We start from the raw sequence: 23978 nt of genomic DNA, 5'->3' as shown, positions 1-23978 counted from the left end.
CTTCCTGCACCGACTTCGTACGGCTACATCGAACAAACACACGAGATGTCTCGTGTGAATGGAGCCACTAGTGCCTTGAGCATCGGTCCCTCCGCTGGGTACACTCTGTTCTTCGTATTTATGCATGTTTCATTGCTGTTTACTGCTTATGCGAGTAGTTATACACACATGCACATACATGTCATCACATATATCGCACTGATTATCTGGATTAAATTAAAACTAAAAATGCCTAACTTTCTAACAATTTAGGCCGGTGAAGAAAGACCTCAAAAAATGATAGTATAAATCAAATTACAGACTCCAAATATGTGGATCTAAGTCTTCAAAATCTTGAGGTAGGAACCTTCTTGACCTATTTCAAGGTCTCTCTAATTTCCCTTTTCTTCCTATCTTTTTCTTCTCTCTAAGAGGATATCTCTGGTGCTCATGAAGGGGGTTAAACTGAGCTTTCTACTGTGTTGCCTAGTGCTTTCCAGATACTTCCCCCTCCTATTGCAAGCCAAGTCACACATACTAGATGCACAAAAGTTGGCCCACTCATTTATGATGCACCTATTGAAAAGATCAAGATACACTACTGGACACAGCTGCTTTGCCGAGTGCTAGTGCTTCAGGCACTCGACAAAGTCTTTGCCAAGTGTGACTCTAGGCAAAGAGGTCTCGGTGAATTGTACATCGGCAACGGCTTCTTTGCAGACTTTGCCTAGAAAACTCTCAGCAAAGTCTACCAAAGGACACTCGGAAAAGAAGTCATTTTGTCGAGTGTCAACTCCTGACACTCGGCATAGTTAAAGGTTGTCAACTATAAACAGCTGTTGACGGCCTTTTGCCGAGGGTCACGTTTCACCGAGAGCTTCATGCTCGGCAAAGACTCCCTACCGAACGTCTTTGCACGCCGAGTGTTTGACGCTCGACAAAGGGGATATGTGTTGAGTGTCATTGTTCGCCGTGAGTGGCACTCGACAAAGCTCTTCATACTGGCAAAGATCCGGATTACGGTATTGATACCAAATAGAGGATGGTGAATTGTGCTTCTCTGATTTTTTTCTTGCACAAGTTAAAACTCATAATCAAGCCCAACTTTATCTCTTGTGACTTAGTGTGGTAAAAAGTTTTGCACCCTAAATTCCAATCATATACTAGCGTGACAATTCTGGTAAATAAATATTTGAATAAAATTGCTCAAATATAAGCTCTCCACGAGCGCTTCTCTAGCATGGTGAACCACACACAACCTTACACGCTTTAGGTGGGTCACCCATAAGTTCTCCAAGTGATCACTGATCACCCAATCGCTACTAAGCCATCTAGGTGATACTGATCACCAAGAGTAACAAGCAAACTTTGACTTGACATGTCCAAGTATATTGAGGGTAGTGGATGCATACAAGATACTCTCAAGTTCTTCACTAACCTTGATGTGAAGCTTATCTCTAAGATTCCAATGTTGTGTGAGAAGAAACAACACTGAAAGTGCACTACAAAGGTCTAATTTAGCACATTACCAATATATGGAAATGATTTGTTTGGCTTTGCTATGTTAATTCTTTGCAATTTTAAGATGATACCATAAATATTATATGGATTCTTAATGTTGAAATTTGGCTTTCTCGAGTTATAGAGTAGTGTCAACCATCATATAAAGTAGTTGCTTCTTCATGTTAGGTAGTCTATTTGATTTTGCATGGATGTGGACATATATGCTTGGTCAATTGTGATTATTTGTTATTCCTATATGTCACTAGGTGCATTTAATAGCGCTCCATTTATGCACTTGTGTTTCCAATTGAAGCAATTTGGATGTCACATCGCTAACATTTTTAATTGATGTTGCTAATAATTGGATACTTTATGATTATTGTGTGATTATGCCATACTATAGTTTTTGTTCCTTATGCTCTAAGGGTGGTTAGATCTTAGAGGCTAGGCTTGACTTCCTCCTGACAATCTATGTGAGGAGCTAAGACAACGAGACAAATTCCAAAGAGAATAAAAATAGTATTATGCTTCGTTCATATCATAACAACAGGTTGTGATTCAAGTAAGACTGAATTTCCAACAGTTACCATTCTAAGTATTTGAGAATGATCACCATGTTGACACATTGGTTTTGTATTTGACTAATTATAACTATATTTTTGCATTTGTTCTCCTACTTGATGCACACATATAAACTTGACCAATTAAAACTAAATTTTCTCATTTGGTCATATTTGTATATTACACATAGAGATCGTTGTCATAAGTGTCTCAAATTTACCATACTCCACCTACATAGATATCAATACCTAGAGAACAGGTGTATCTAATTATTGTTATTTTCATAATTTTTTCAATTTTCTATATCAATGCATAGTTGTTGCTAATCGCATATTTTGATCTATATAGTTAGGCTTGGGGGATGCTGGAACTGTATTTGCAAGGCAATCTTCGTTGACCTTTTTAAAGGTAACTATCAAGACTGATAATCCAAGCGGTCAAAACTTAGTCAATTGTTTTGTGTGCTAATCATGTTTGTCTAAGTTCTAGGGATCATCTAAAGTCAGGCCAAAAAAAGCCAAAGGAATTTGGCACAAAAGAGAAGAAGGTAAGAAGGTGGGCTGCTCTAGGTAACACCGGATAGTCTAGCGTCGGTACGACCAAAGTGACCGTTTCGGATTAGGCCTGGCCTCGTCGGCTTTAATTCATCGGACAGTCCAGGCAAAGCGCCAGACATTCCGGTGTGATGGACAACCAACGATTATCAGCCATGTCAACATGCTCCAATGGTCAGATGGCGCACCAACAGTCTGGTGCCCCCCTGACAGTCTGGAGCCCCAAGAAAAGGAAGACAACCAATCAATGATCTAGTGACAGTTGCAATGTGCACTGTCCAGTGTGCCACCAGACAGTCCAGTGCACACGTAGACAGGGAAGGCTGGTCCAAGTCTCCAACGCCTCCTAGGCCTCTTTGTACGTCCAAACACTATAGAAAATGTGGCCGTCTCCTTCCATCCCTCCTTATGCGTCCAATCAAACACACTCTACAATACTTTGCGCGGCCGCTAACACGGGCTTCTGGAGATAGTCTAAGGTGCATGCATAAACATGAAGTTTAGATGAGATAATAAAACCAATCGGTGCATGCGTGATATCTTGTGGTCCATGCATGACAAATATGGCATGGCACTTGCAAAGTACAACAAAGGCAGCCCAGACTGAATAAAGATACTGTCATGCTCATGCCGACACTCCCAGCTAATCTAAAGAAGCAGACTAATGGAACAAAACAAAAGCTAACTGCAACCAACTAAACTAATAAGTTGTTCATCTCACAAAGCGCTGCATGCCCACTGACATGACTACTAAAATAGTTGGCACATCTCACGGAGATGGATAACCTAAGCTTTGCCAAACACTGATGGCGTGCTGTGCAGCATGACTTATCTAACCTTGCCCAACCAAATTAAACTCGACGTTACGTTGCAGCAACTAACACATGCACGGGTTGCATTGTGTGCTCGATCTTGCTCTATTAGTCCACCATGAGAACCATACCATGATACCAGGACTGCATTTGTTTTGTGCGTTGGATATCTATGATGAGGCGTTTATATATACAGGTTAAATTTAATATAGATATGGCTCGTATTTTTATTTTATTAATCTTAGATACGCATTAAATGTGGTCGGGACTCTATAGTCCTTGAGACGTATAGGTCGCCGTGTCCTTTAGGATGTCGGGGCCCTATGCCTATCTCAATATTTAGGAACGCCCTATGCCCCTTGAACGTTAAGGGGGTTATATTTGTTACACTCGGATTGGAGGACAAACCCGGATGCGTCTCAAATATGTGATATGATCAAGTCTCACACATATGGTGACTCATGGTACATAAATCAATGTCACGTCTTACCAGACGATGTCATGCGCGTGCTCAGCTAATATTGATTTCTTTACTATGAGTCATCATATGTGTGGGACTTGATCATAGCACAAATTTGAGACGCTCCCGGGTTTGCACTTAAATCCAGGTGTGACAATATTCCTTGGGACGTTTGCCCCCTACCATTGGGAGGCCAGGGCCCTTGAAACATCCAATCAGAGCCAATGTAGCCTTCTATACTTGATAATATACTTCAGGGTACACTGGTATGTGCACAGGTGTCTACAAGATCGACGCATGTACCGAATAGTGGTCTCGAGTTCCCTACTACCTAAATCATAGCGACAATGCACATCTCATGCTTATAATATTGCACAACATACATTTAATGTATTGTACCTTAGATTTGTCTAATAGACTAGCGCTACGAACCTTTCAGCAAGCCCTAAACATGGGTCCCTGACCTAGTGCAGTAATGTCCTTAGTGGGTCTAGGCTAAATCTATCTTATGGATAGGATTACACTTAGCTACATCAAATCCCTTGTTCTGTTAGGAGCCTTAGGCCCCCAAAAGGTTTGAGGCTCGATGGTTCACATTACATAAGGCTAGGAACGATCTTAGGGACCTAGGAGCCATTTGGGTCCTGAGTGATTAAGTGTCACTGAGTGTCTCGAGGAACGAGGGGCCCATGGGCTTATTCTTCATGATAGCCCTACAACCTTAGGTGCATAGGTTGCTCTAGCTTGGGACGTCCTGAGACGCTTGGACCCTAGGCCTTAATCTATACGGACTGGCACCATAAGTGCAGGAGTGTCCTAGAGCTCAGAGGGCCATGGATCCCATAGTGGACCTTATTAATGGAATATGGTGGTGTAGAAGTCATCTTTTTGGGGGTGTCCCAATATCAAGTTGCCAAGAAGTTAAACCATTGTCCTAGTCGAGACCATGGGAGGTCCCTAGGGTATGGGACCCTAGGGGCGATGGTATCAATAGCTGGGCCTTATGGATTTTTAGAGAAAAGGTTTCCCCTGCTTTATTTTTACAATAAAACGTTCACATGTTTTACAATTTTGAAGCATATGCATATTCAAGAGTGCACCCACCGACAGACATTGTACCCGATTAACAGAAAATTTTATGCTAATGTCACTCATTAATTTCCTCACGCTACTTTCCACACGACCACAAACCAAAAGATACTCCTCCATCTATGATCACAACCTGGACTCCAGGCTCCATCCAATTCCTGTAAGACGCATTGAGCTTGCTTCCAAAGCGCCATTGCAGTAATCTAGCTCCTCCAAACAACTCTGTTTGCATAATGGCCTCCATCTTCTGAGCATTTGTGCCATCCTCACCGTCAGCTTTTGCATCCTTCGCCAATTCTCTCCCTAAAAACAATGTGTGTTACGGGGTATCCAAATACACAACATAATTTCTGCACTAACCATATTTCTAACACTATTTTTCTTATTCCTAACCCAAAAAACGAGCCACTGATTCAAAATCATGACCTAGGTTCCAATTGAATATGTCATTAATCTCTTTCCACAAACGGGAACCCACACAACAATGGTAAAGAAGGTGGCATACTAATTCATTTGATGTTTTGAGGTACATTAGAGCATGATTCGTTAGTTGTGTATGCAAGTTCATGTTGATTAATTTGCCTATACTAACAAATATGTCTGTGTGTTGTAATGAAACATACCATTTATGTTATCATCTATTCTAACTTTCACTACCGAAACCTGGCTCTTTGTTGAGTGCTCAAAGCTTTGTCACGTGCAAAATATCGGGCACTCGATAAAGCATAATTTGTCGAGTGACACTCTCGGCGAACAAATGCACTCACCAACGACGTCCTTTGCCGAGCACTAAACACTCGGCATACAAAGACACTTAGCAAAGGAGGATTTGTCAAGTGTCCGGCTCTCAGCACAACTGGGTACTCGAGAGTGAACAACTCTCGGCAAAACTGGGTACTCGGTAAAGAGCCGCCAGCGATCGTCTATAGTTGACGACCGTTAACTATGCCGAGTGCCAGGAAAGGACACTCGACAAAATTATTTCTTTGTTAGTGTCTCCGACAGACAATCGACAAATAAAATTGTTGTCGAGTGTTTTCCTTTGACACTTGGCAAAGTTTATTTGTGTTTTTTCTTTTTTTACTCCAACTTTTCTGTGGTGTGTTCCTACAATCTCTAATCCTACATGTCCAATTCTGGCACATTTGTCAAATTATTTGCTATACCTATTAGATTTAGTTCATTTAATTGAATTTCTTTGGATAATTCAAATTTGAACTGCAAGTAACTAAAAATGAAAAACAACGAATGCAAAATTGATATTCATACTATTTGGCACAAGTTACGACCTAATGCAGGTACAAACCAGAAATTTCGAACACCATATTCACGAAACATGACCATTGCGATCCAATTGTTTTAAAATTGTTAAAACACAAACAAAGTCAGAAAATCATGAAACTTGTCGAGATTTCATGATATCATATGTAAAAGGTGTGATAAAAATTTGACAGTGTTTTGTGAAAGTTATCACATACAATGTGTACAACCTATGCGGCCTTCACACGAGCTCCCTTTGTCGGGTGCCAAGTTGTGGCTCTCGGCAGGCTGCCATGGGGCCTGTTGGAGTTTTTTTTGCCGAGTGTCAGACCAACAAACTCCCTCTTTGCCGAGTGTTACCGAGTACACTCGACAAAGTCTCCGTCTCTATCACGACGACTTTTATTTGCCAAGCGTCAGATGCCACTCGATAAAAACTTTGCTGAGTAACCGACAAAAAGTACTCGATAAAGAATCTATTGTTGATGTACAGTTCACCGAGTTTTTTTTTCAAGAGTTACGCTCGACAAAGTGGTTGTGTCCGGTAGTATGTACCGTGCATGTACACGCTATTTGAACAACATTTCTCTGGAGCCGGACTCCTTGGATGCTTGTATCGGTTACCAAACTTTATTAGTGCACGATTAATACATATCAAATGCTTTTAGTGTATTTGGAATAAAAAACTTTAAGATATACTAAAAATAAAATAAGGTCTTTCAGGGTATATATAACCACATAAAATACAAAACGTGGTCTTAACCTTGTACTAGTATTTTTTTTATTTCATGCAATATATGTACAACCAAATAAAATAGCATACAACCGTTCAGAAACCAAAATCGGGGCTAGTGCGTTTAGCGAGATTAGTATACAGATACGAGGCAATAGGTATGTATAGGCATACAAGCATGTGATTAGGACCGGCTGGTGCAATTATCTAAGCTTTGTCACAGGTGTTTGGTGCTTGTGTTCTCTTGCCCGCCCGAGTAGAGAGCATCTCGCTGCCTCAATAATTGCATCCTTGATCACTGCGTTGGTTATGATTCCTGCACACGCTGACCTTTTAAGTCTTCTATCTATACAATACAATAATGCGTACGTAGTATTTAACTATACCACTTGTTCATGGTGCACCCACATTATCATTCCTTGCATCTGGATTCGTTTTGCCAGATGCTGCGGGACACGTGTCGACCTCACATAGTGCTCAATCAAAGCTTCTTTATACAGTTTTTTTGTTGTTGTTATGCTACTAAATACCATACACATGACATGCCAAAGGGAAGGAACGGACAACAAACTTGAATCCCGCAACAAGAGAACATAGGATCGACCCAGCACGCACGCTGTAGTCGTGTTGTACAGTGCAGAGTTGACGAAACACCCACATCAACATATACTTTGGCACTCAGGACGGTGGGTTTTCAAGGTATCTATCTATACGGCACGGCACGCAGATGATGAGATGACCATTTCCAGCATGTCATGTCTTCTACCTGGTCAAGTAGTAAACCAGCAGAAAAAGGGCGACGAATGATGCGACGAGGGTTCCCATCCTCCGGCTTGATTTGGTCTCAAATACCTGCACACATGGATCATCTCAGAAGGGCACAATCGGCCTACTAATTTAATTGTTTCTCTTGTCGCTTACCATCTTGAATTTGTCCACGGTCCCAGACAGAAAACCCCTTGAAGTATCCATATCGTTCCCCTGAATTTGTCCACGTGAGTAGGATAGTAGATTCAGATCTTACAACAAGCAAAGGATGGGGGGCAAGTGTACCATTCGGTCCAGCATTCTGTTATGAGTCTCCACCTCTTCATGGATATCGCCTGACAACTACAGGTAAGTGAAAGAGCCTTCAGTACCTAATAACAAACCTATGGTTGCCTAAAAGCTTATCCAGAATTCCAGATTGATGAATGGGGAAAGAATCCTAATGTTACAACAATTCCAACAAACTTAAACTAGTCCAAGGAAGAGTTGTTGGAATGCTCGTTTGTTTTCTATCGTACCATTAATAAAATGAGCAAAGCACCCTATACCATAATAGAGATTGCTGACTTTGGAGAATGTCCACACTGACATCAGACAGAATGAAACCAGATTGACAAAGAACACCAGAATCATGACATGGCCCATTGTCCAGATATTCTCCCGGTCTTCCTCCTCTATATCTCATCTAATTGCAGCTTTTAAAGAAAGCTGTATCTAATACAGCTACCAAATGCATCCCACACTCAAAGAAAAGGCCAATCAAATATTCAGATTGCATTAATGCAACCACCAATAGTCGTCGCAAGGCCCATCAGATTACTTAGATTCCTTTTTGGTAAAATTTAACTAGAGAACCGTGCTGAACTAATTTCAAATATTTCAAACCAAACTGATCCAGGAAAGCGTGCAGCTGACAAGAATCCCATATCTACACTAATACTGTGCACTAAAGTTGCAGCAGAGAGAAACTATTTTTTTAAGGAACACAATATTGTTTTAATAAACCTATTTTATTATCTCATCTCTTGAGCTGGTAAGTATATAATAATATCTACAGTTGTTTTACATAAAAGAATCAACAGAGTTAGAATGTTTTAAGAAGTTGAAGTTGCACAATACCCGCTTGAGAATGCTGACACGATCCTGCAGTCCATCAATAGCTCCATCATTTTCTTGCTCATCTATCTCATGAGAAGAATAGGATGTTGCTCGGATTCCACCCTCCTCAATGCCATCGAAGAGAGAAGTTCTGTTGCTACGATGGCTGCACAAAGTGCATAAATTTTCCAATAGGAACAGGGCATACAATCAATAGACGAAGAGAGACTAACTGCAAAGTGAAAGGGGTTGCAAATTTAAACTTAACTACTCAAATAAAATTTCACAAAGGAACAGTCAACCTAGGATGTTCAGATAAAAATGGGATTCTACATTATTAGAATCAATAAGAACAAACAGCCTTATCCATTTGGTGAAGTAGCTGAACAAATATGTTGAAACAATCCAAACTATTTATTTAAACTGAGAAAAAACATATATTTTTCCCTTCTGAATTCTATCTCTAACTAACAAAACTCGACTCAGCTCAACAATAATCAATATTAGTTATAACAATATACTAATTATAAAACATATATGGTCCACGAATCGGAAACACGAAACTTGCATACTCTGTGATGGACCGACAACACAGTTACCTGGACCCATATCACGAAATAAGTCAAAGCATTGTCTGCTAAAGTGCTTTTGTACAACAGAAAACTACTATAAGATGACAAAAAAGGAAGCGTGATAATAACTAGGCAATGACGTAGGTGGTGCATATTAGCCCCAATTAGCAATACAATTGAGATCCATAGCTGCCATAGAGTCTGTCCATTTTGTCTGGGTGAAACTCATGTACTGCTGTTATGCCGGAAGAGGATCACCGTTCTTATATTTTTCTATAATATATAATTATAGCTATATTGCTCCAGCATATACTTTTCATCCCCTTCCGTTATATTGGACTATTTGCCAAGACATATTGTTATGCACAACTACAGAGTTGAGGAGCTTGCGATAGTGAGCATAACTACGGGACCTAATAGAAAGAATTTGACCATGAGGCTGTGATAGTGAGCAAAGTATATCTGTTGAAGCAGAGAAATATCAGCACACATAAACAAAGAGATTAGTAGCTCTTAGTTATAAATTCGTTGGTCAGAGAAGCAAACTAAGCCCAGTCAATAATCATGTGAAACCAACTTCTATGTCTGATAAACCTATATTCGTGATACTCAAACAGCTTAGAGTTGGGGAAAATGAAACTGTCATATACAACAATCGATTTGTCTTTGGAGGGAATTCATCAACCATAACTACGGGACAACAACTGAATTATCTGCACAAGGTAAGTAAACAGCAGCACGAATCACTCATCTTAACCCCTAACAAATGCAGCGTACCGATCGCACTAATCGCGTGCGATTCATCCAGTGAGGCAGCCACATTGAGCCGTTCTAACAAATCGCTCGCGCTCACCAACCCTAAATTCAAACACCATCTGACGAAAATCCCAAGCTCAAAGCAACAAACAAGCTCAGAAACTTACCCTCTCGGGTTCATGGCGCTAGTCTCGATTCGATTAGTGCTGCCCCCTGCCTGCACGCACCAAACCCCAAACCCATCAGAGTCAAGCAAATCGCCGAGAGGGGCGCCAAGAGCACGAAAAAGAAGAGGGAAAATCCGGACAGGAGTGGACGAGTGCGGTGATAGGGGGGATCCAGCGAGCTCACCTCTCGATCGATTCGCGTCGGATCGGTGCGGATTGGGATTCGCAGCGCTGCGAGAAGCCGCAAAGGGGAGGAGGAAAAGGAATGCTACGCGCTTCGCCGACGCGAGATTACACACGTAGCGTGTAACTGCCATGTGGGCCAGAATCTGGGTAAAGCCATTGGGACCCACCGGCATCAAGACAAGAGGAGCCTCTGGTCGCTGTCGTCCGTCCGTTTGGAGAGGTGACGTGGCGCGTTCCGATCGGACGGTCGGCGTCGACTCGACGCGAGCTCGTCCCTCGTCTTCTCCTTTTCTTTTTCTTTCCGAGAGGCGGGATTTCCTTCGCCGCCGCCGCCCCCAGTGACCACCTTGCCGACCGGAGCGTGTGAACCGTACGGAGTCGCCCGCGTGAGATGACGGCCACCTCCGCGTTCGAGTCGTCCCCGGAGATGGAGCGGTTCCTCTGCGAGCGGCTGCTGAACACGGAGCAGCCCATCGCGGAGCGCTTCCGGGCGCTCTTCTCCCTCCGCAACCTCCGCGGGGATGCGCCGCGCCGCGCCCTCCTCCAAGGTCTCGTCTCGCTTCACTGAATCGGCTTTGCTACTCTTCAAAGCTTGGTCGAAGGCTTTAGCAGCTTGTGGATTTAGCAACAGATTTCTGGTCCCTGCTGCTTTGCAGAACTAATCGAGTAGATGGAGTGGATACCATACTGTGCTTCACTAATTTGGTGCCTTGATTGCAGCACCATTAGTCCTAGGTACTTCGTCGGTTTTGTTCCAAACTCTAGTGTCCTTACAGTTCATACTAGTGCTGAGGTGATGAACTGACGATACTAGAAAATTTAACTTTGATGGATTCTTTATGTTATTCACCAAATTGATCTCAACAAGCTGCACTAGTTCATTTTGTGCTAGTGCTAGCAGTAGTTGTTTAATGTTAATAATACGGAGTATTTCATAACACTTGTTTTAGGTTTAGACTTTGGCGTTTCTGTGAGATACATTTTGGTCAGCACCAAAGAAAGAGGTTAGCATTATAGGAGCTGCCAAACATATTACCAATATATTTGCTATTAGAGGGTTTATCTCAAATTTTGGTATTGTTTCAATGGTTGAGATTATTTTATATTTATTGCTATGTAGTACATATTAAATTCCTGAAAGTTTGGATGACTGCCACTTTTTTGTTCCTTTCCTGCTATGTATAACTGTGAGATTATGTTGTTAACTTTGGTCTGCTACTCTGCTGTCAACAAAAGCCATTACAGACAAACCTGATATCTCTTAGATTTCTTTTAGTAGTCATTACTGAAAAAGAAAACTGTACTATACTAGTTATGCAAGAATTGAAAAGCACATCAAGGGCCTGATTCGCAACCACCACTTTTGCGCTGCTAGCTGTGCATATTCAGATTTCTGCAATTTCATGTTTGAGAGATCAAAAGATTGTGCTTAAGAAAACCTGACATATTTTGTAAATTGTTCAGCTGCAAGGGATCCTTCTAACTTGCTTGCCCATGAGGCTGCATTTGCACTTGGACAAATGCAGGATGCTGAGGCTATTCCTGCACTGGTGGCAGTTCTCAAAGATCTTTCGCTACATCCAATTGTCCGCCATGAGGTACTCAGTGAATTTGATGTTATATGCTTCTTCTAGTCCTTGGATATTCATGTTAAATAGTAGTGTATGTGTATTGGTTAGGCAGCGGAAGCTCTTGGAGCTATTGGCCTGGAAAAGAGCATCCCTGTGTTGGAGGAAAGTCTAACAACTGATCCTGCTGTGGAGGTCCAAGAAACTTGCGAGCTGGCACTAGGACGAATAGAGGAGAATAAGAAAGTTAATGGGGCTGAGAGTACAACCACTTCACCCTTTCTCTCAGTTGATCCAGCGCTGCCTTCAAAGCATGGGCTTTCAGTAGATCAATTAAGGTATTATTTACAACTTTCAAAGGATTCTTACATGTGTTGATTGTATCCTATGCCTACAGCCTTTCCGTTATCAACATGGTGGATGTTTTTCAGGGGCCTTCTTCTCAATGAGCAAGAGAGCATGTACCAACGTTATGCAGCTCTTTTTGCGCTTAGGAATGATGGTGGAGATGCTGCTGTTTCTGCTATTGTTGCAGCTCTGAGCGTCAAAAGTGCTCTTCTACGTCATGAGGTTTCTTCAAAATTTAGCTCATCCTTGTTGTCATATTTTTTTTATACAATTGTAAATCAAGCAACCAACAATGTATCGTTTGAATGTTTTTCTCAAAAAATATTCTGAGCTCCAATGGAATTTTTTTGTTGCCTTGTAACTTGTTTCTTTAGGTTCTGGCAGTCTAGATTATTATTTGGCATTTACACTTGAAAATTTTGAGCTTGCATAAAAAAATACAACAAACTGGCATAATAAATTGAAATGGAGTTAAGATTTGAGCACAAACCTGAGCAGCCTTGCAGCTATTTCTTTTTAATATATGATGTCACATGTCAGTTGTTTGTCAGTCTTGTTATGTACTTATGTTAGATTGGACAATATCCCGTTACAACCTCTTAATTTATGGTCAGTAGGATCCTCAAGAAATTTGACCGTTATATTTATTTAGTAATGGAGTGGGAGTTTGGTGTTTCCCTTTATGAAAAGAAACATAGTAACGAAAAATCAGGTTAGGATAATAGGATTGGTGGTGTGAAACTGCTTCAGATCTAGTCTGCACATTGGCTGATACACCGAGGTCATAACATCATATTCCTAGCAAGAAATTTAGTTTTTTTTATTTAAAAAACTTTGCATTACAATGCCTTTGGTTTTATATCCAATATAACACTTGGGTATTATTCGGCAGGTTGCTTATGTGTTAGGTCAGCTGCAAAACAAAGCCGCTTCAGATGCGCTTTCTACAGTCCTGAAGGATGTCTGTGAGCATCCAATGGTCAGGCATGAAGCTGCTGAAGCCCTTGGCTCAATCGCAGGTAACTAAAACTGCAAGTTTTGGCGGAATGTCATTTACAAACTCCAGCCCATGCATAGAGACATTCTCCAGTTACCTGAAATTGTGACCGTGCTGTGTTGTAGACCAAGAAAGCATTGCCCTTTTGGAGGAGTTTGCAAAGGATCCTGAGCCCATAGTCTCGCAGAGCTGTGAAGTAGCTCTCAGTATGCTCGAGTATGAGAGATCGGGGAAATCCTTTGAGGTACGTGCCTGCCTACATCATCACAAAGAACTTTCTGCCTCATAAGATCTTCGTTCGTGTAAATTTGTTTAAACCAGGGCTTCCTTTCCATGCAGTTTCTCTTCCTTCAGACTCCTCATGTGCAGTCCTAGGTTCCTCTTCGTCGATGATCACTCAATGCGAAGTGACTGAAAGCTTCTTGTATTGGTTAATGTGACTGGACCAGCCATATATCCACTGGCTTTGATGATACTCTTTATCCTGATAGGATTTTTTTTTTGGTTAATCGTGATATGGAGGTTGAAACACGGAGCAGCATGAAAACAAATGGAAAAGAAACCATGAAAACTATGAAAACTTATAAATTTCGACAAAAGAATACATGCGAACTATGTCAGTGGTTGGTTTCGGCAATTATACACTCGCAGCAAAGAAAACTGGGTTATCCTCACCAGCGCGAATCCAGATCTATGCATAAAGGGAACCACTTATTTATATTCTTGCAAAAGCATTTTTGCAGGATGTTCCCTCAAAACGTGCGTGTATGATTTCATGACTTTTTTTTTACCTGGCATTAAATAGTCTTTTAATAGTAAGCAAAATATGGGTGGAATTTTTTTTCTTACGTGAAACGTGACGGAATTTATTAAGAAAGTAAGAGCAGCTCCATTGATTATGTACCTAATATATGAAGTATAATTTTACTATCTAAATTCTAGATTTAGCTAGTCCTCAAATAATATATAAAGCAAAAAAATGATCTCTTTCGATACTTCTCTATATATTATTTTCTAAATATGTTAAAAACTTGTCATGTTACCCATGAGCTGGACTAGTTTTAGTCGATTGATTTAACATGGTGAGCTGGGTTAGACTTTTGATTTGTTACCGCAATTATTTATTCATTTATTTTCAGCTTGTGCATGTGCAGTTGTTCATTATTAATTGTCGGGGACCATAATTAGGGGTACCCTCAAGACTCCTAATTCTCAGCTGGTAACCCCCATCAGCATAAAGCTGCAAAGGCCTGATGGGTGCGATTAAGTCAGGGATCAGTCCATTCGAGCGACTCGATCATGCCTCGCACGAGCCTAGCCTCGGATAAGGGCAGCCGACCCCGGAGGATTTCCGTCTCGCCCGAGGCCCCCCTCCAACGGCGGACACATCTCCGGCTCGCCCGAGGCCCTGCCTTCGCTAAGAAGCAACCCTGACTAAATCGCCGCACCGACCGACCGAATCGCAGGAGCATTTAACGCAAAGGTGGTCTGACACCTTTATCCTGACGCGCGCCCCCCGGCAGAGCCGAAGTGACCGCCATCACTTCGCCGCTCCACTGACCGGCCTGACAGAAGGACAGCGCCGCCTGCGCCACTCCGACTGCAGTGCCACTTGACAGAGTGAGACTGACAGGCAGTCAGGCCCTGCCAAAGGCACCATAGGAAGCTCCGCTCCGCCCGACCCAGGGCTCGGACTCGGGCTAGGTCCCGGAAGACGGCGAACTCCGCTCCGCCCGACCTAGGGCTCGGACTCGGGCAAAGTCCCGGAAGACGGCGAACTCCGCTCCGCCCGACCCAGGGCTCGGACTCGGGCTAAGTCCCGGAAGACGGCGAACTCCGCTCCGCCCGACCCAGGGCTCGGATTCAGGCTAAGTCCCGGAAGACGGCGAACTCCGCTCCGCCCGACCTAGGGCTCGGACTCGGGCTAAGTCCCGGAAGACGGCGAACTCCGCCCCGCCCGACCCAGGGCTCGGACTCGGGCTAAGTCCCGGAAGACGGCGAACTCCGCTCCGCCTGACCCCAGGGCTCGGACTCGGGCTCAGCCCCGGAAGACGACGAACTCCGCTTCGCCCGACCCCAGGGCTCGGACTCCGCCCTGGCCTCTGCCGAACGACCTCCGCCTCACCCGACCCAGGGGCTCGGGCTCGGCCTCGGCCATGGAGGACAGACTCGACCTCGGCTTCGGAGGAGCCTCCACGTCGCCCAACCTAGGGCGCAGGCCAGCCACGTCAACAGGAAGCGCCATCATCACCCTACCCCGAGCTGACTCGGGCCGCAGAGAACAAGACCGGTGTCCTATCTGGCTAGCTCCGCCAGATAGGCAATGATGGCGCCCCGCATGCTCTGTGACGACGGCGGCTCTCAGCTCTCTTACGGAAGCAGGAGGACGTCAGCAAGGACTCAACCGCTCCGACAGCTGTCCCTCCACCAGGCTTCGTCGCTCCTCCGACAGCCACGACATCGCACCAGCTGGGTGCCAAGATCTCTCCGGCTGCCACATCGGCATGTACTTAGGGCGCTAGCACTCCCCCGCTAGACACGTAGCACTCTGCTACACCCCCATTGTACACCTGGATCCTCTCCTTACGCCTATAAAAGGAAGGACCAGGGCCCTCTTAGAGAGGGTTGGCCGCGCGGGGACGAGGACGGGACAGGCGCTCTCTTGGGGCCGCTCGCTTCCCTCACCCGCGTGGACGCTTGTAACCCCCTACTGCAAGCGCACCCGACCTGGGCGCGGGACGAACACGAAGGCCGCGGGATTTCCACCTCTCTCACGCCCATCTCCGGCCACCTCACTTCCCCCCTTCGCGCTCGGCCTCGCGTCGACCCATCTGGGCTGGGGCACGCGGCGACATTCACTCGTCGGCTTAGGGACCCCCGGTCTCGAAACGCCGACAGTTGGCGCGCCAGGTAGGGGCCTGCTGCGTGTTGACGAACAGCTTCCCGTCAAGCTCCAGATGGGCAGTCTCCAGCAACCTCTCCAACCCGGGACGGTGCTCCGTTTCGGGAGTCTTGAGTTCATGTCCTTCGACGGCAGCTACGACATGATACTCCTTCCACCGCCGCGCGACAACGACAATGGCGGCCGACAGCCCGCCCACCGGCGGCGGAATCGACGACGTCTTCCCCGCGTGGTGGAAGAACAACATTCGAGCTCGCCCCGTCCTCTCCCCCGCCAATGGAGGAGGAGGCGGGGCAACCAAGGCCAAGCGGGAGGCCGCGTCTCGTCGGCTGTCGAGCGAGTCGACGTCCCCAGCGCCCCAACGGGGGGCGCGTCGGGCGTCGACCTCGCGTTTGAGACGAAGGCGAGCGCCGTCTCCCCGCGACACGCCAATCCCGAGCAAGTGGACGACGCCAGTGCGCTCGCAGAGAGCTTGCAGGACGTCGCCCTCGTACCTGAGACCACGGTGCAATCAGTCCCCGGCGTGACCATGTCGCTGCTCATCGACCGAAAGGTACCGACCGATTCCCATCCTACGTCATTTGGACTCAGCCTCAACCCGCCTAGCGACCTTGCTTTGGCGGGCGCTCTCGTAGAGGCGAGATCAAACCCTCTGGGGTTTCGCATGCGGTCGCCTTGGGACCGGCTGACGGACGTCTCGACCTACGGGCCCTCTGGGTCCGAGGAAGACGACGACCCCAACATCTGTTGGGATTTCTCTGGATTTGGCAACCCTAGTGCCATGCGGGACTTCATGACCGCATGTGACTACTGCCTCTCCGACTGTTCCGACGGTAGCGGCAGCCTCAACGACGAGGACTGCGGCCCAAGCCGCGAATGTTTCCACGTCGAGCTAGGGGATCCCTCAGAAGGCAATCATCTCGGCATGCCGGAGAACGATGATCTCCCTAGGCCGGTGCCTCGCGCTGACATCCCGCGGGAGCTAGCTGCGGTCCCCGTTCCGGCGGGGGGTCACGACCCATAGCTCGAGCAAGTCCGCGGGGCGCAGGCCAGGCTCGACGAGGGAGCAGGAGCGCTTGAGCCGATCCGCCGGGACGTCGGGCAGGCATGGGCGAGCCAACCCCCGGCCGGAGAAATACGTCACCTGCCCCAGGGTTTCCAACACCGCGTCGCCAACGACGTCAGGGTCAGGCCGCCACCCGCATCCAGTGGGGTCGGTCAGAACCTGGCTGCCGCAGCGATGCTTCTCCGCGCGATGCCAGAGCCATCAACCACCGAGGGTCGGCGAATCCAGGGAGAGCTCAAGAATCTCCTGGAAGGCGCTGCGGTCCGATGGGCCGAGAGCTCTGCCTCCCGAAGGCAGGGATACCCCTCGGAACCTCATGCCGCGACTTCTCGATTCATGCGGGAAGCCTCGGTCTACACCGGGCGCACGCACAACACCGCGCCTGCGGCCCCGGGCCACCTCGGCAACGAGCACCATCATCGCGACCGTCGGGCCCACCTCGACGAGAGGGTGCGCCGAGGTTACCACCCCAGGCGTGGGGGACGCTACGACAGCGGGGAGGATCGGAGTCCCTCGCCCGAACCACCCGGTCCGCAGGCCTTCAGCCGGGCCATCCGACGGGCGCCGTTCCCGACCCGGTTCCGACCCCCGACTACTATCACAAAGTACTCGGGGGAAACGAGACCGGAACTGTGGCTCGCGGACTACCGCCTGGCCTGCCAACTGGGTGGAACGGACGACGACAACCTCATCATCCGCAACCTCCCCCTGTTCCTCTCCGACACCGCTCGCGCCTGGTTGGAGCGTCTGCCTCCGGGGCAGATCTCCAACTGGGATGACCTGATCCAAGCCTTCGCCGGCAATTTCCAGGGCACGTACGTGCGCCCCGGGAATTCCTGGGACCTCCGAAGCTGCCGACAGCAGCCGGGAGAGTCTCTCCGGGACTACATCCGGCGATTCTCGAAGCAGCGCACCGAGCTGCCCAACATCACCGACTCGGATGTCATCGGCGCGTTCCTTGCCGGCACCACCTGCCGCGACCTGGTGAGTAAGTTGGGTCGCAAGACTCCCACCAGGGCGAGCGAGCTGATGGACATCGCCACCAAGTTCGCCTCTGGCCAGGAGGCGGTCGAGGCTATCTTCCGAAAGGACAAGCAGCCCCAGGGCCGCCCATCGGAAGATGCTCCCGAGGCGTCTACTCCGCGCGGCGCCAAGAAGAAAGGCAAGAAGAAGTCGCAAGCGAAACGCGACGCCGCCGACGCGGACCTTGTCGCCGCCGCCGAGTACAAGAACCCTCGGAAGCCCACCGGAGGTGCTAACCTCTTCGACAAGATGCTCAAGGAGTCGTGCCCCTATCATCAGGGGCCCGTCTAGCACACCCTTGAGGAGTGCGTCATGCTTCGGCGCCACTTCCACAGGGCCGGGCCACCCGCGGAGGGTGGCAGGGCCCGCGACGACGACAAGAAGGAAGATCACCAAGCAGGAGAGTTCCCCGAGGTCCGCGACTGCTTCATGATCTACGGTGGGCATGCGGCGAATGCCTCGGCTCGGCATCGCAAGCAAGAGCGCCGGGAGGTCTGCTCGGTGAAGGTGGCGGCGCCAGTCTACCTAGACTGGTCCGACAAGCCCATCACCTTCGACCAAGCTGACCACCCCGACCACGTGCCGAGCCCGGGGAAATACCCGCTCGTCGTCGACCCCGTCATTGGCGACGTCAGGCTCACCAAGGTCCTTATGGACGGGGGCAGCTGCCTCAACATCATCTACGCCGAGACCCTCAGGCTCCTGCGCGTCGATCTGTCCTCCGTCCGAGCAGGCGTTGTGCCCTTCCACGGGATCATTCCCGGGAAGCGCGTCCAGCCCCTCGGACGACTCGACCTTCCCGTCTGCTTCGGAACGCCCTCCAACTTCCGAAGGGAGACTCTGACGTTCGAGGTGGTCGGGTTCCGAGGAACCTACCACGCGGTACTGGGGAGGCCATGCTACGCGAAGTTCATGGCCGTCCCCAACTACACCTACCTGAAGCTCAAGATGTCGGGCCCCAACGGGGTCATCACCGTCGGCCCCACGTACAAACACGCGTTCGAATGCGACGTGGAGTGCGTGGAGTACGCCGAGGCCCTCGCCGAGTCCGAGGCCCTCATCGCCGACCTGGAAAGCCTCTCAAAAGAGGTGCCAGACGTGAAGCGTCATACCGGCAACTTCGAGCCAGTGGAGACGGTCAAGGCCGTCCCTCTCGACCCCAGTGGCGACACCTCCAAGCAGATCCGGATCGGTTCCGGGCTCGACCCCAAATAGGAAGCAGTGCTCGTCGACTTTCTCCGCGCAAACGCCGACGTCTTTGCGTGGAGTCCCTCGGACATGCCCAGCATACCGAGGGATGTCGCCGAGCACTCGCTGGATATTCGGGCCGGAGCCCGACCCGTCAAGCAGCCTCTGCGCCGATTCGACGAGGAGAAGCGCAGAGTGATAGGCGAGGAGATCCACAAGCTAAAAGAAGCGAAAAGCGTCAAGCTCAACCCTGAAAGGTGGGTCCTCGGGGCGCCCCAGGGCATGGTCTTGGAGTTCATTATCTCCAAACGGGGCATCGAAGCCAACCAGGAGAAGACCCCGACCATCGCACAGCACCCCGAGCCCTTGCTGGGGGTACCCAGGGGCTGCACGCACCCCCGGGAAAGGCCGCTTGTCACCGCCGACGTTCTGGAGCCCGGAACGTACAAGCTGGCCGGCGGTCAAGGCGAGGTCTACGACAACGCTTGGAACGTCCGACAGCTACGTTGCTTCTACCCTCAAGATGTTTTCAAGTTGTTCATATACCTCGCTCCCACACAAGTCTCAGTCGTCAAGGAAGGGTCGGCCTCGCCTCGGCAGAGCCCGACCCTCCCTCGGGGGCTAAAAAGGGGGGAACCCCTCTGCGTCAAGATTGGGTGTACCTCTCTGCATCCAAAATTTTCGATCAAAAAAGGCTTTTGCGTTCTCCCGGCTATGTCAGAAGCAGGGCCCCGAGGAGCGAACGTGGGTGCATGTAAGTGGCGAGGCCGACTGAGCCGAGGAACTCCTACGCCTCCGGGTTAGGGACACCTCACTCATCACCCGCCACGAAAAATGACCCTACTCGGGAAGCCACCCTATTATTGACAGGCTAAGCCGGACACGCAAAATAAAAGGAAGAAGAGTACGACTTCATGCAATGAAAACAAAGTGTTCAGGCCTCAGCGGCCGCAGTAAGACACACGCACATCCAATAGGAACTGTTCCAACAAGAGTTAGGCGTCGCCTTGGGAAGGAACCGCGCCTTCAGCTCCGTCCCCGCCTTTGGTAAGGTCCATCTCGGCTTCCGGCGACGGCGCAGGGGGAAGGATCTCCGCCTCAAAGGTGGTCGCCAGCACTGCGCTCGGACCCGCGGCGACCGCGTCGAGCCGCTGAACTTCTGCCAGGGCAGCTTCGTCTTCGTCAGGAAGACAATACCCCTCACTAACCCGCTCCAGGTCCACAACGTAGTGGGAAGCGAGCACGGCGAAGGCCCGCCTGACGCCGTGGTGTAGCGCCTCGCGGACTCTGCCGCGCGCATGATCACCCAAGGCTTGAAGGCGGCTTTGAGGGGAGCTTCCTGAAGGGACGTCGCCGGAGCCAAGGATCCGATAAACGTCCGAGACGGCCTCGGACATGGCCGCGAGGTCGGCCTCCCTCTGCTCGGCAGCTCCGGCAAGCGCCTCGGCAAGCGCCTTGGCGGACTCGTCAAGGGCGGACTCGAGCTCTACGAACAGCCAGAAGAAAGATCTCAAACACAAGCAGAGGAAACAGACAAGAACAAGAACCAGGGACGGCCAAAGCGTACCTCTAGCTCGGGCACGCTGCTCCGAGGCCGCGACCTGGGCTGCGGCTAAGTCGGCTGCGAGGGTTTCAGCCCGGCTTTCGGCCTCGGCAGCCCGGCCCCGAGATTGGTCCCGCTCCTCGACGACCTGGACGAACTCCGACCGCTGCCGTTGCGCCTCTGCGCGCGCCGCTGCTGCCTCCGCGCGCGCTGCTGCCGCCTCGTCTCTCAGGTCAGTGCAGAACAAGTGGAGGTCCGCTACCTCGGCACCCTGCTGAGAAAGGCGCGCAGTAGCCCCGGCGAGCAAGGTCCTCAGGGATTGCAGCGAGCCCCAGACATCGACCTCGCGGCGGATGAACGACGACTTGGCGGCGCTCCGATCCGTCAGATCCTGGGGGAAGGAAACGGGGTGTCACGAAGAACGCCTCGTTCACAGAAAAGAAAAGGTATGCCTGAAACCGTTACCTGGAGGATTTTGGGGACGTCCCTGCAGAAAACCTCCAGCGACGACCGGAGCGACCCCACCGTCGCTTCAGCACACTCGCGGAGCTCATCCCAGGACTGGTCCTCCTGTTCATCGTCGAGAATGAAGACAAGGTCCGGGGCCTCGCGGGTCCGAAACCGGAGCAACTGGCGCCGGGCCCCGGGGCTCCGCCGCACAGCGATGAGGCTGCCGCCCGGCTGGACGGATCGCGCCTCCACGCCCACCTCTTCCGAGGCACTGGGCACCGACGCATCAGCCGTCTCGACGCCGGCAGCAACCGGTCGCTCTCCGACTGGGACGGCGGCGACTTCGGTAGCGGCAGGCGCCAGCATGGCCGGCACGTCAGGTGGGCTCGGGACCACGTCAGCGTCAGCCGCCTCCCCTATCACGATGGTCGCCTCGGCAGAAGAGCCAGCCTCGAGAACCTGCTCCACAGCGACAGGTGCCGCCCGAGCCCCCTGCGGTGAAACGTCCTGCAAGAGGGTCGGCTGAACGACAAGGCCTGGAGCGGCGCTGGCCGCACAGGCCGGCGCCGTCTTAAGGGCCTTCCGGGGTGCCAAGTCGGTCTGGCCATGGCTTCGCTTGCTGAGGGAAAAAGGAAAATCACGGCCGAGACATATGAATGGAAAGCCAGGACGAAGACATTCCGAGATATCTACCCGCTCCGGGCCATGATCCACCGCGCCTGGGGGGAAGTTTCTTGGATCCCAGCTCCCGGAACAGCCGCCGAGGTCCGCTTCGCCGGCAACTTCGACGCCACCCTTGCTTTGGACACCCGGGGAGCAGATTGCCCGGGCACTGTCACGATGACTTGAGGGTCACCTCCATGCGCTGCCGGCACGAGCGGCGGCTCTTGGGGAGCAGACGCCCTGACCTGGCCCCCCGGAGTCACCTCGGCTCCTTCGGTCGAGGGGTCAGGTGTCCTCTCGGGTTGCCCCCGTGCCTCGGACCGGGACCCCGACGCCCCGACTCCGGGGGCTGACGGCGTCGGCCCGCTCGGGGGCTGGCTCGACGGCTCCTGGCCACACCCCAAGACGGGGCTGAGGCCGAGACGGGCGGCCATGTCGTCCTCCTCATCATCATCGTCGTCGTCATCGTCGTCGTCGGGCGTTTCCGGCGACGGCTCCCTCGGGAGTCCCTCCCTCTCCTGCTGGCGACGGCGCTTTTCCAAGGCGTCTCGAGCCCGCCTCCGCTCACGGGCCCAGGCCTTCTCCGCGTCCTTCTTCCTCTTCTTCTCCTCCGCGGCGACCCGCCGCGCTGCTCGGTCCACCGCATCCTACGGGACCCGTGGCCGGGAAGGCTTGTGCCACCCCACCTCCTGAAGAACGGGGGAAAGAAGCCCGATCGTAAGAACCAAGAGCAACCCAATGTATGAAGAAGGAAGGAGCGAACACTCACCAGAGTCACGCACCCCTGGTCGGGGCGCATCCGAAGCTGGGAGAAGGCGTGGGGGTCCGGCTTCCCCAACGCAGCGGACACCCGCCATTGGAGGGCGTCGAAGGGAAGAGGATCAGGGGACATCCGCGAGCCCTCCCAGTCAGCCTCCGGGGTCATCTCCCAAAGCGACAGCCGTCGCTCCGCCAAGGGAAGCACCCTTCGACGGTGGATGGCGGCAATCACTCCCGCAGCGGTGAGTCCCCCCTCCCGCAACACCTCCAAGGCCTGGAGAAGGGGTCCGAGGTTCTTCTGTCTTTCGTGTGGGGTCCCGTGACGCCAGGCGTCGGTGGCGGTGGTGACTACTCGCTGGGAGAACGGCGGGAGCAACTCACCGTCGTTCCGGAGGTAGAACCACCGGCGCTGCCACCCCTTGTTCGAGGACACGAGGATGGCAGGAATATACTGCGACGCCCGCGACTGCCTCAGCAGGAGGGTGCAGCCGCCGGCCCGCACCGCTGTGCGGACCTTCCTCTCCCCCGTCGGCGAGGCAAAAAGCTCGGCGAAAAAGAGATGGGTCCACAAATCCCAATGGGGGGCGATCCCCAAATACCCTTCGCACACCGCTACGAAGATAGCGGCCTGCGAGATGGAGTTGGGGGTGAGGTTGTGCAACTCCACCCCATAGTGGTACAGGATCGCCGCGGTGGGGATGGAGCGGCTCCGCCCACGGGAGGAATCCATTCTGGTCGCTGCTCATCGGTGAGAGGGCGAAGCAAACCCTCGCCGACCAGATCCTCCAGATCGCTCGTCGTCACCGTGGAAAAGGGCCATGGATCGCGCGGCGAGATGATGGTCACCCGGTCAGCCATCACCAAACGGAAGGGATGGCGGCGCAAGGGGCAGGAAGGGCGGTTTTCTCTTCTCTGGCTAAAGTCTCTCGGGTTGCGAAAACCTAAAGAAGGAGGCAGGAAGCGGAGCGAAGAA

The 23978-nt window shown here is 50.3% G+C and overlaps 2 protein-coding genes across 3 annotated transcripts; one reads left to right on the top strand and one right to left on the bottom strand.

The window, feature by feature from the left end:
- Positions 1–6981: 6981 nt before the first annotated feature.
- On the bottom strand, positions 6982–10651 carry LOC100284212 (uncharacterized). Its single transcript, NM_001157107.2, has 6 exons — positions 10497–10651; positions 10313–10362; positions 8839–8983; positions 8005–8061; positions 7873–7932; positions 6982–7803 (listed from the first exon to the last, which is right to left on the bottom strand). The coding sequence occupies exons 2-6, from the start codon at positions 10324–10326 to the stop codon at positions 7714–7716; spliced, it is 366 nt and encodes a 121-aa protein (NP_001150579.2). The 5' UTR covers positions 10327–10362; positions 10497–10651; the 3' UTR covers positions 6982–7713.
- Positions 10652–10788: 137 nt separating this feature from the next.
- LOC100191312 (Deoxyhypusine hydroxylase) lies at positions 10789–14161 on the top strand. Of its 2 annotated transcripts, XM_035967643.1 has the most exons (8): positions 10789–11046; positions 11449–11502; positions 11963–12096; positions 12178–12404; positions 12498–12636; positions 13307–13433; positions 13537–13655; positions 13751–14051. In XM_035967643.1, exons 1-8 carry the CDS (start codon positions 10890–10892, stop codon positions 13784–13786), a joined length of 993 nt encoding a protein of 330 aa, XP_035823536.1. In that variant the 5' UTR covers positions 10789–10889; the 3' UTR covers positions 13787–14051. The 2 variants fall into 2 exon arrangements, with proteins under 2 accessions (XP_035823536.1, NP_001130218.1); NM_001136746.1 differs by lacking the exon at positions 11449–11502 and having other exon boundaries at positions 10817–11046; positions 13751–14161.
- Positions 14162–23978: the final 9817 nt, after the last annotated feature.

Source organism: Zea mays, chromosome 5 (genome assembly GCF_902167145.1).
Source record: "Zea mays cultivar B73 chromosome 5, Zm-B73-REFERENCE-NAM-5.0, whole genome shotgun sequence".
In the NCBI taxonomy this organism is placed as follows: Eukaryota; Viridiplantae; Streptophyta; class Magnoliopsida; order Poales; family Poaceae; genus Zea; species Zea mays.
This window is presented reverse-complemented; position numbering and strand designations above follow the sequence as displayed.

What these genes read in the sequence shown, in the direction of transcription:
- LOC100284212 (NM_001157107.2), bottom strand. An exon ending in ACAGAATGCTGGACCGAATG is followed by an intron (nt 7,933 to 8,004) that starts GTACACTTGCCC and finishes GGACAAATTCAG; the next exon opens with GGGAACGATATGGATACTTC. An exon ending in CCGTGGACAAATTCAAGATG is followed by an intron (nt 7,804 to 7,872) that starts GTAAGCGACAAG and finishes CCATGTGTGCAG; the next exon opens with GTATTTGAGACCAAATCAAG.
- LOC100191312 (XM_035967643.1), top strand. Translation starts at nt 10,890, where the DNA reads ATGACGGCCACCTCCGCGTTCGAGTCGTCCCCGGAGATGGAGCGGTTC. An exon ending in GGTCAGCACCAAAGAAAGAG is followed by an intron (nt 11,503 to 11,962) that starts GTTAGCATTATA and finishes TAAATTGTTCAG; the next exon opens with CTGCAAGGGATCCTTCTAAC. An exon ending in AGCCCTTGGCTCAATCGCAG is followed by an intron (nt 13,434 to 13,536) that starts GTAACTAAAACT and finishes GCTGTGTTGTAG; the next exon opens with ACCAAGAAAGCATTGCCCTT.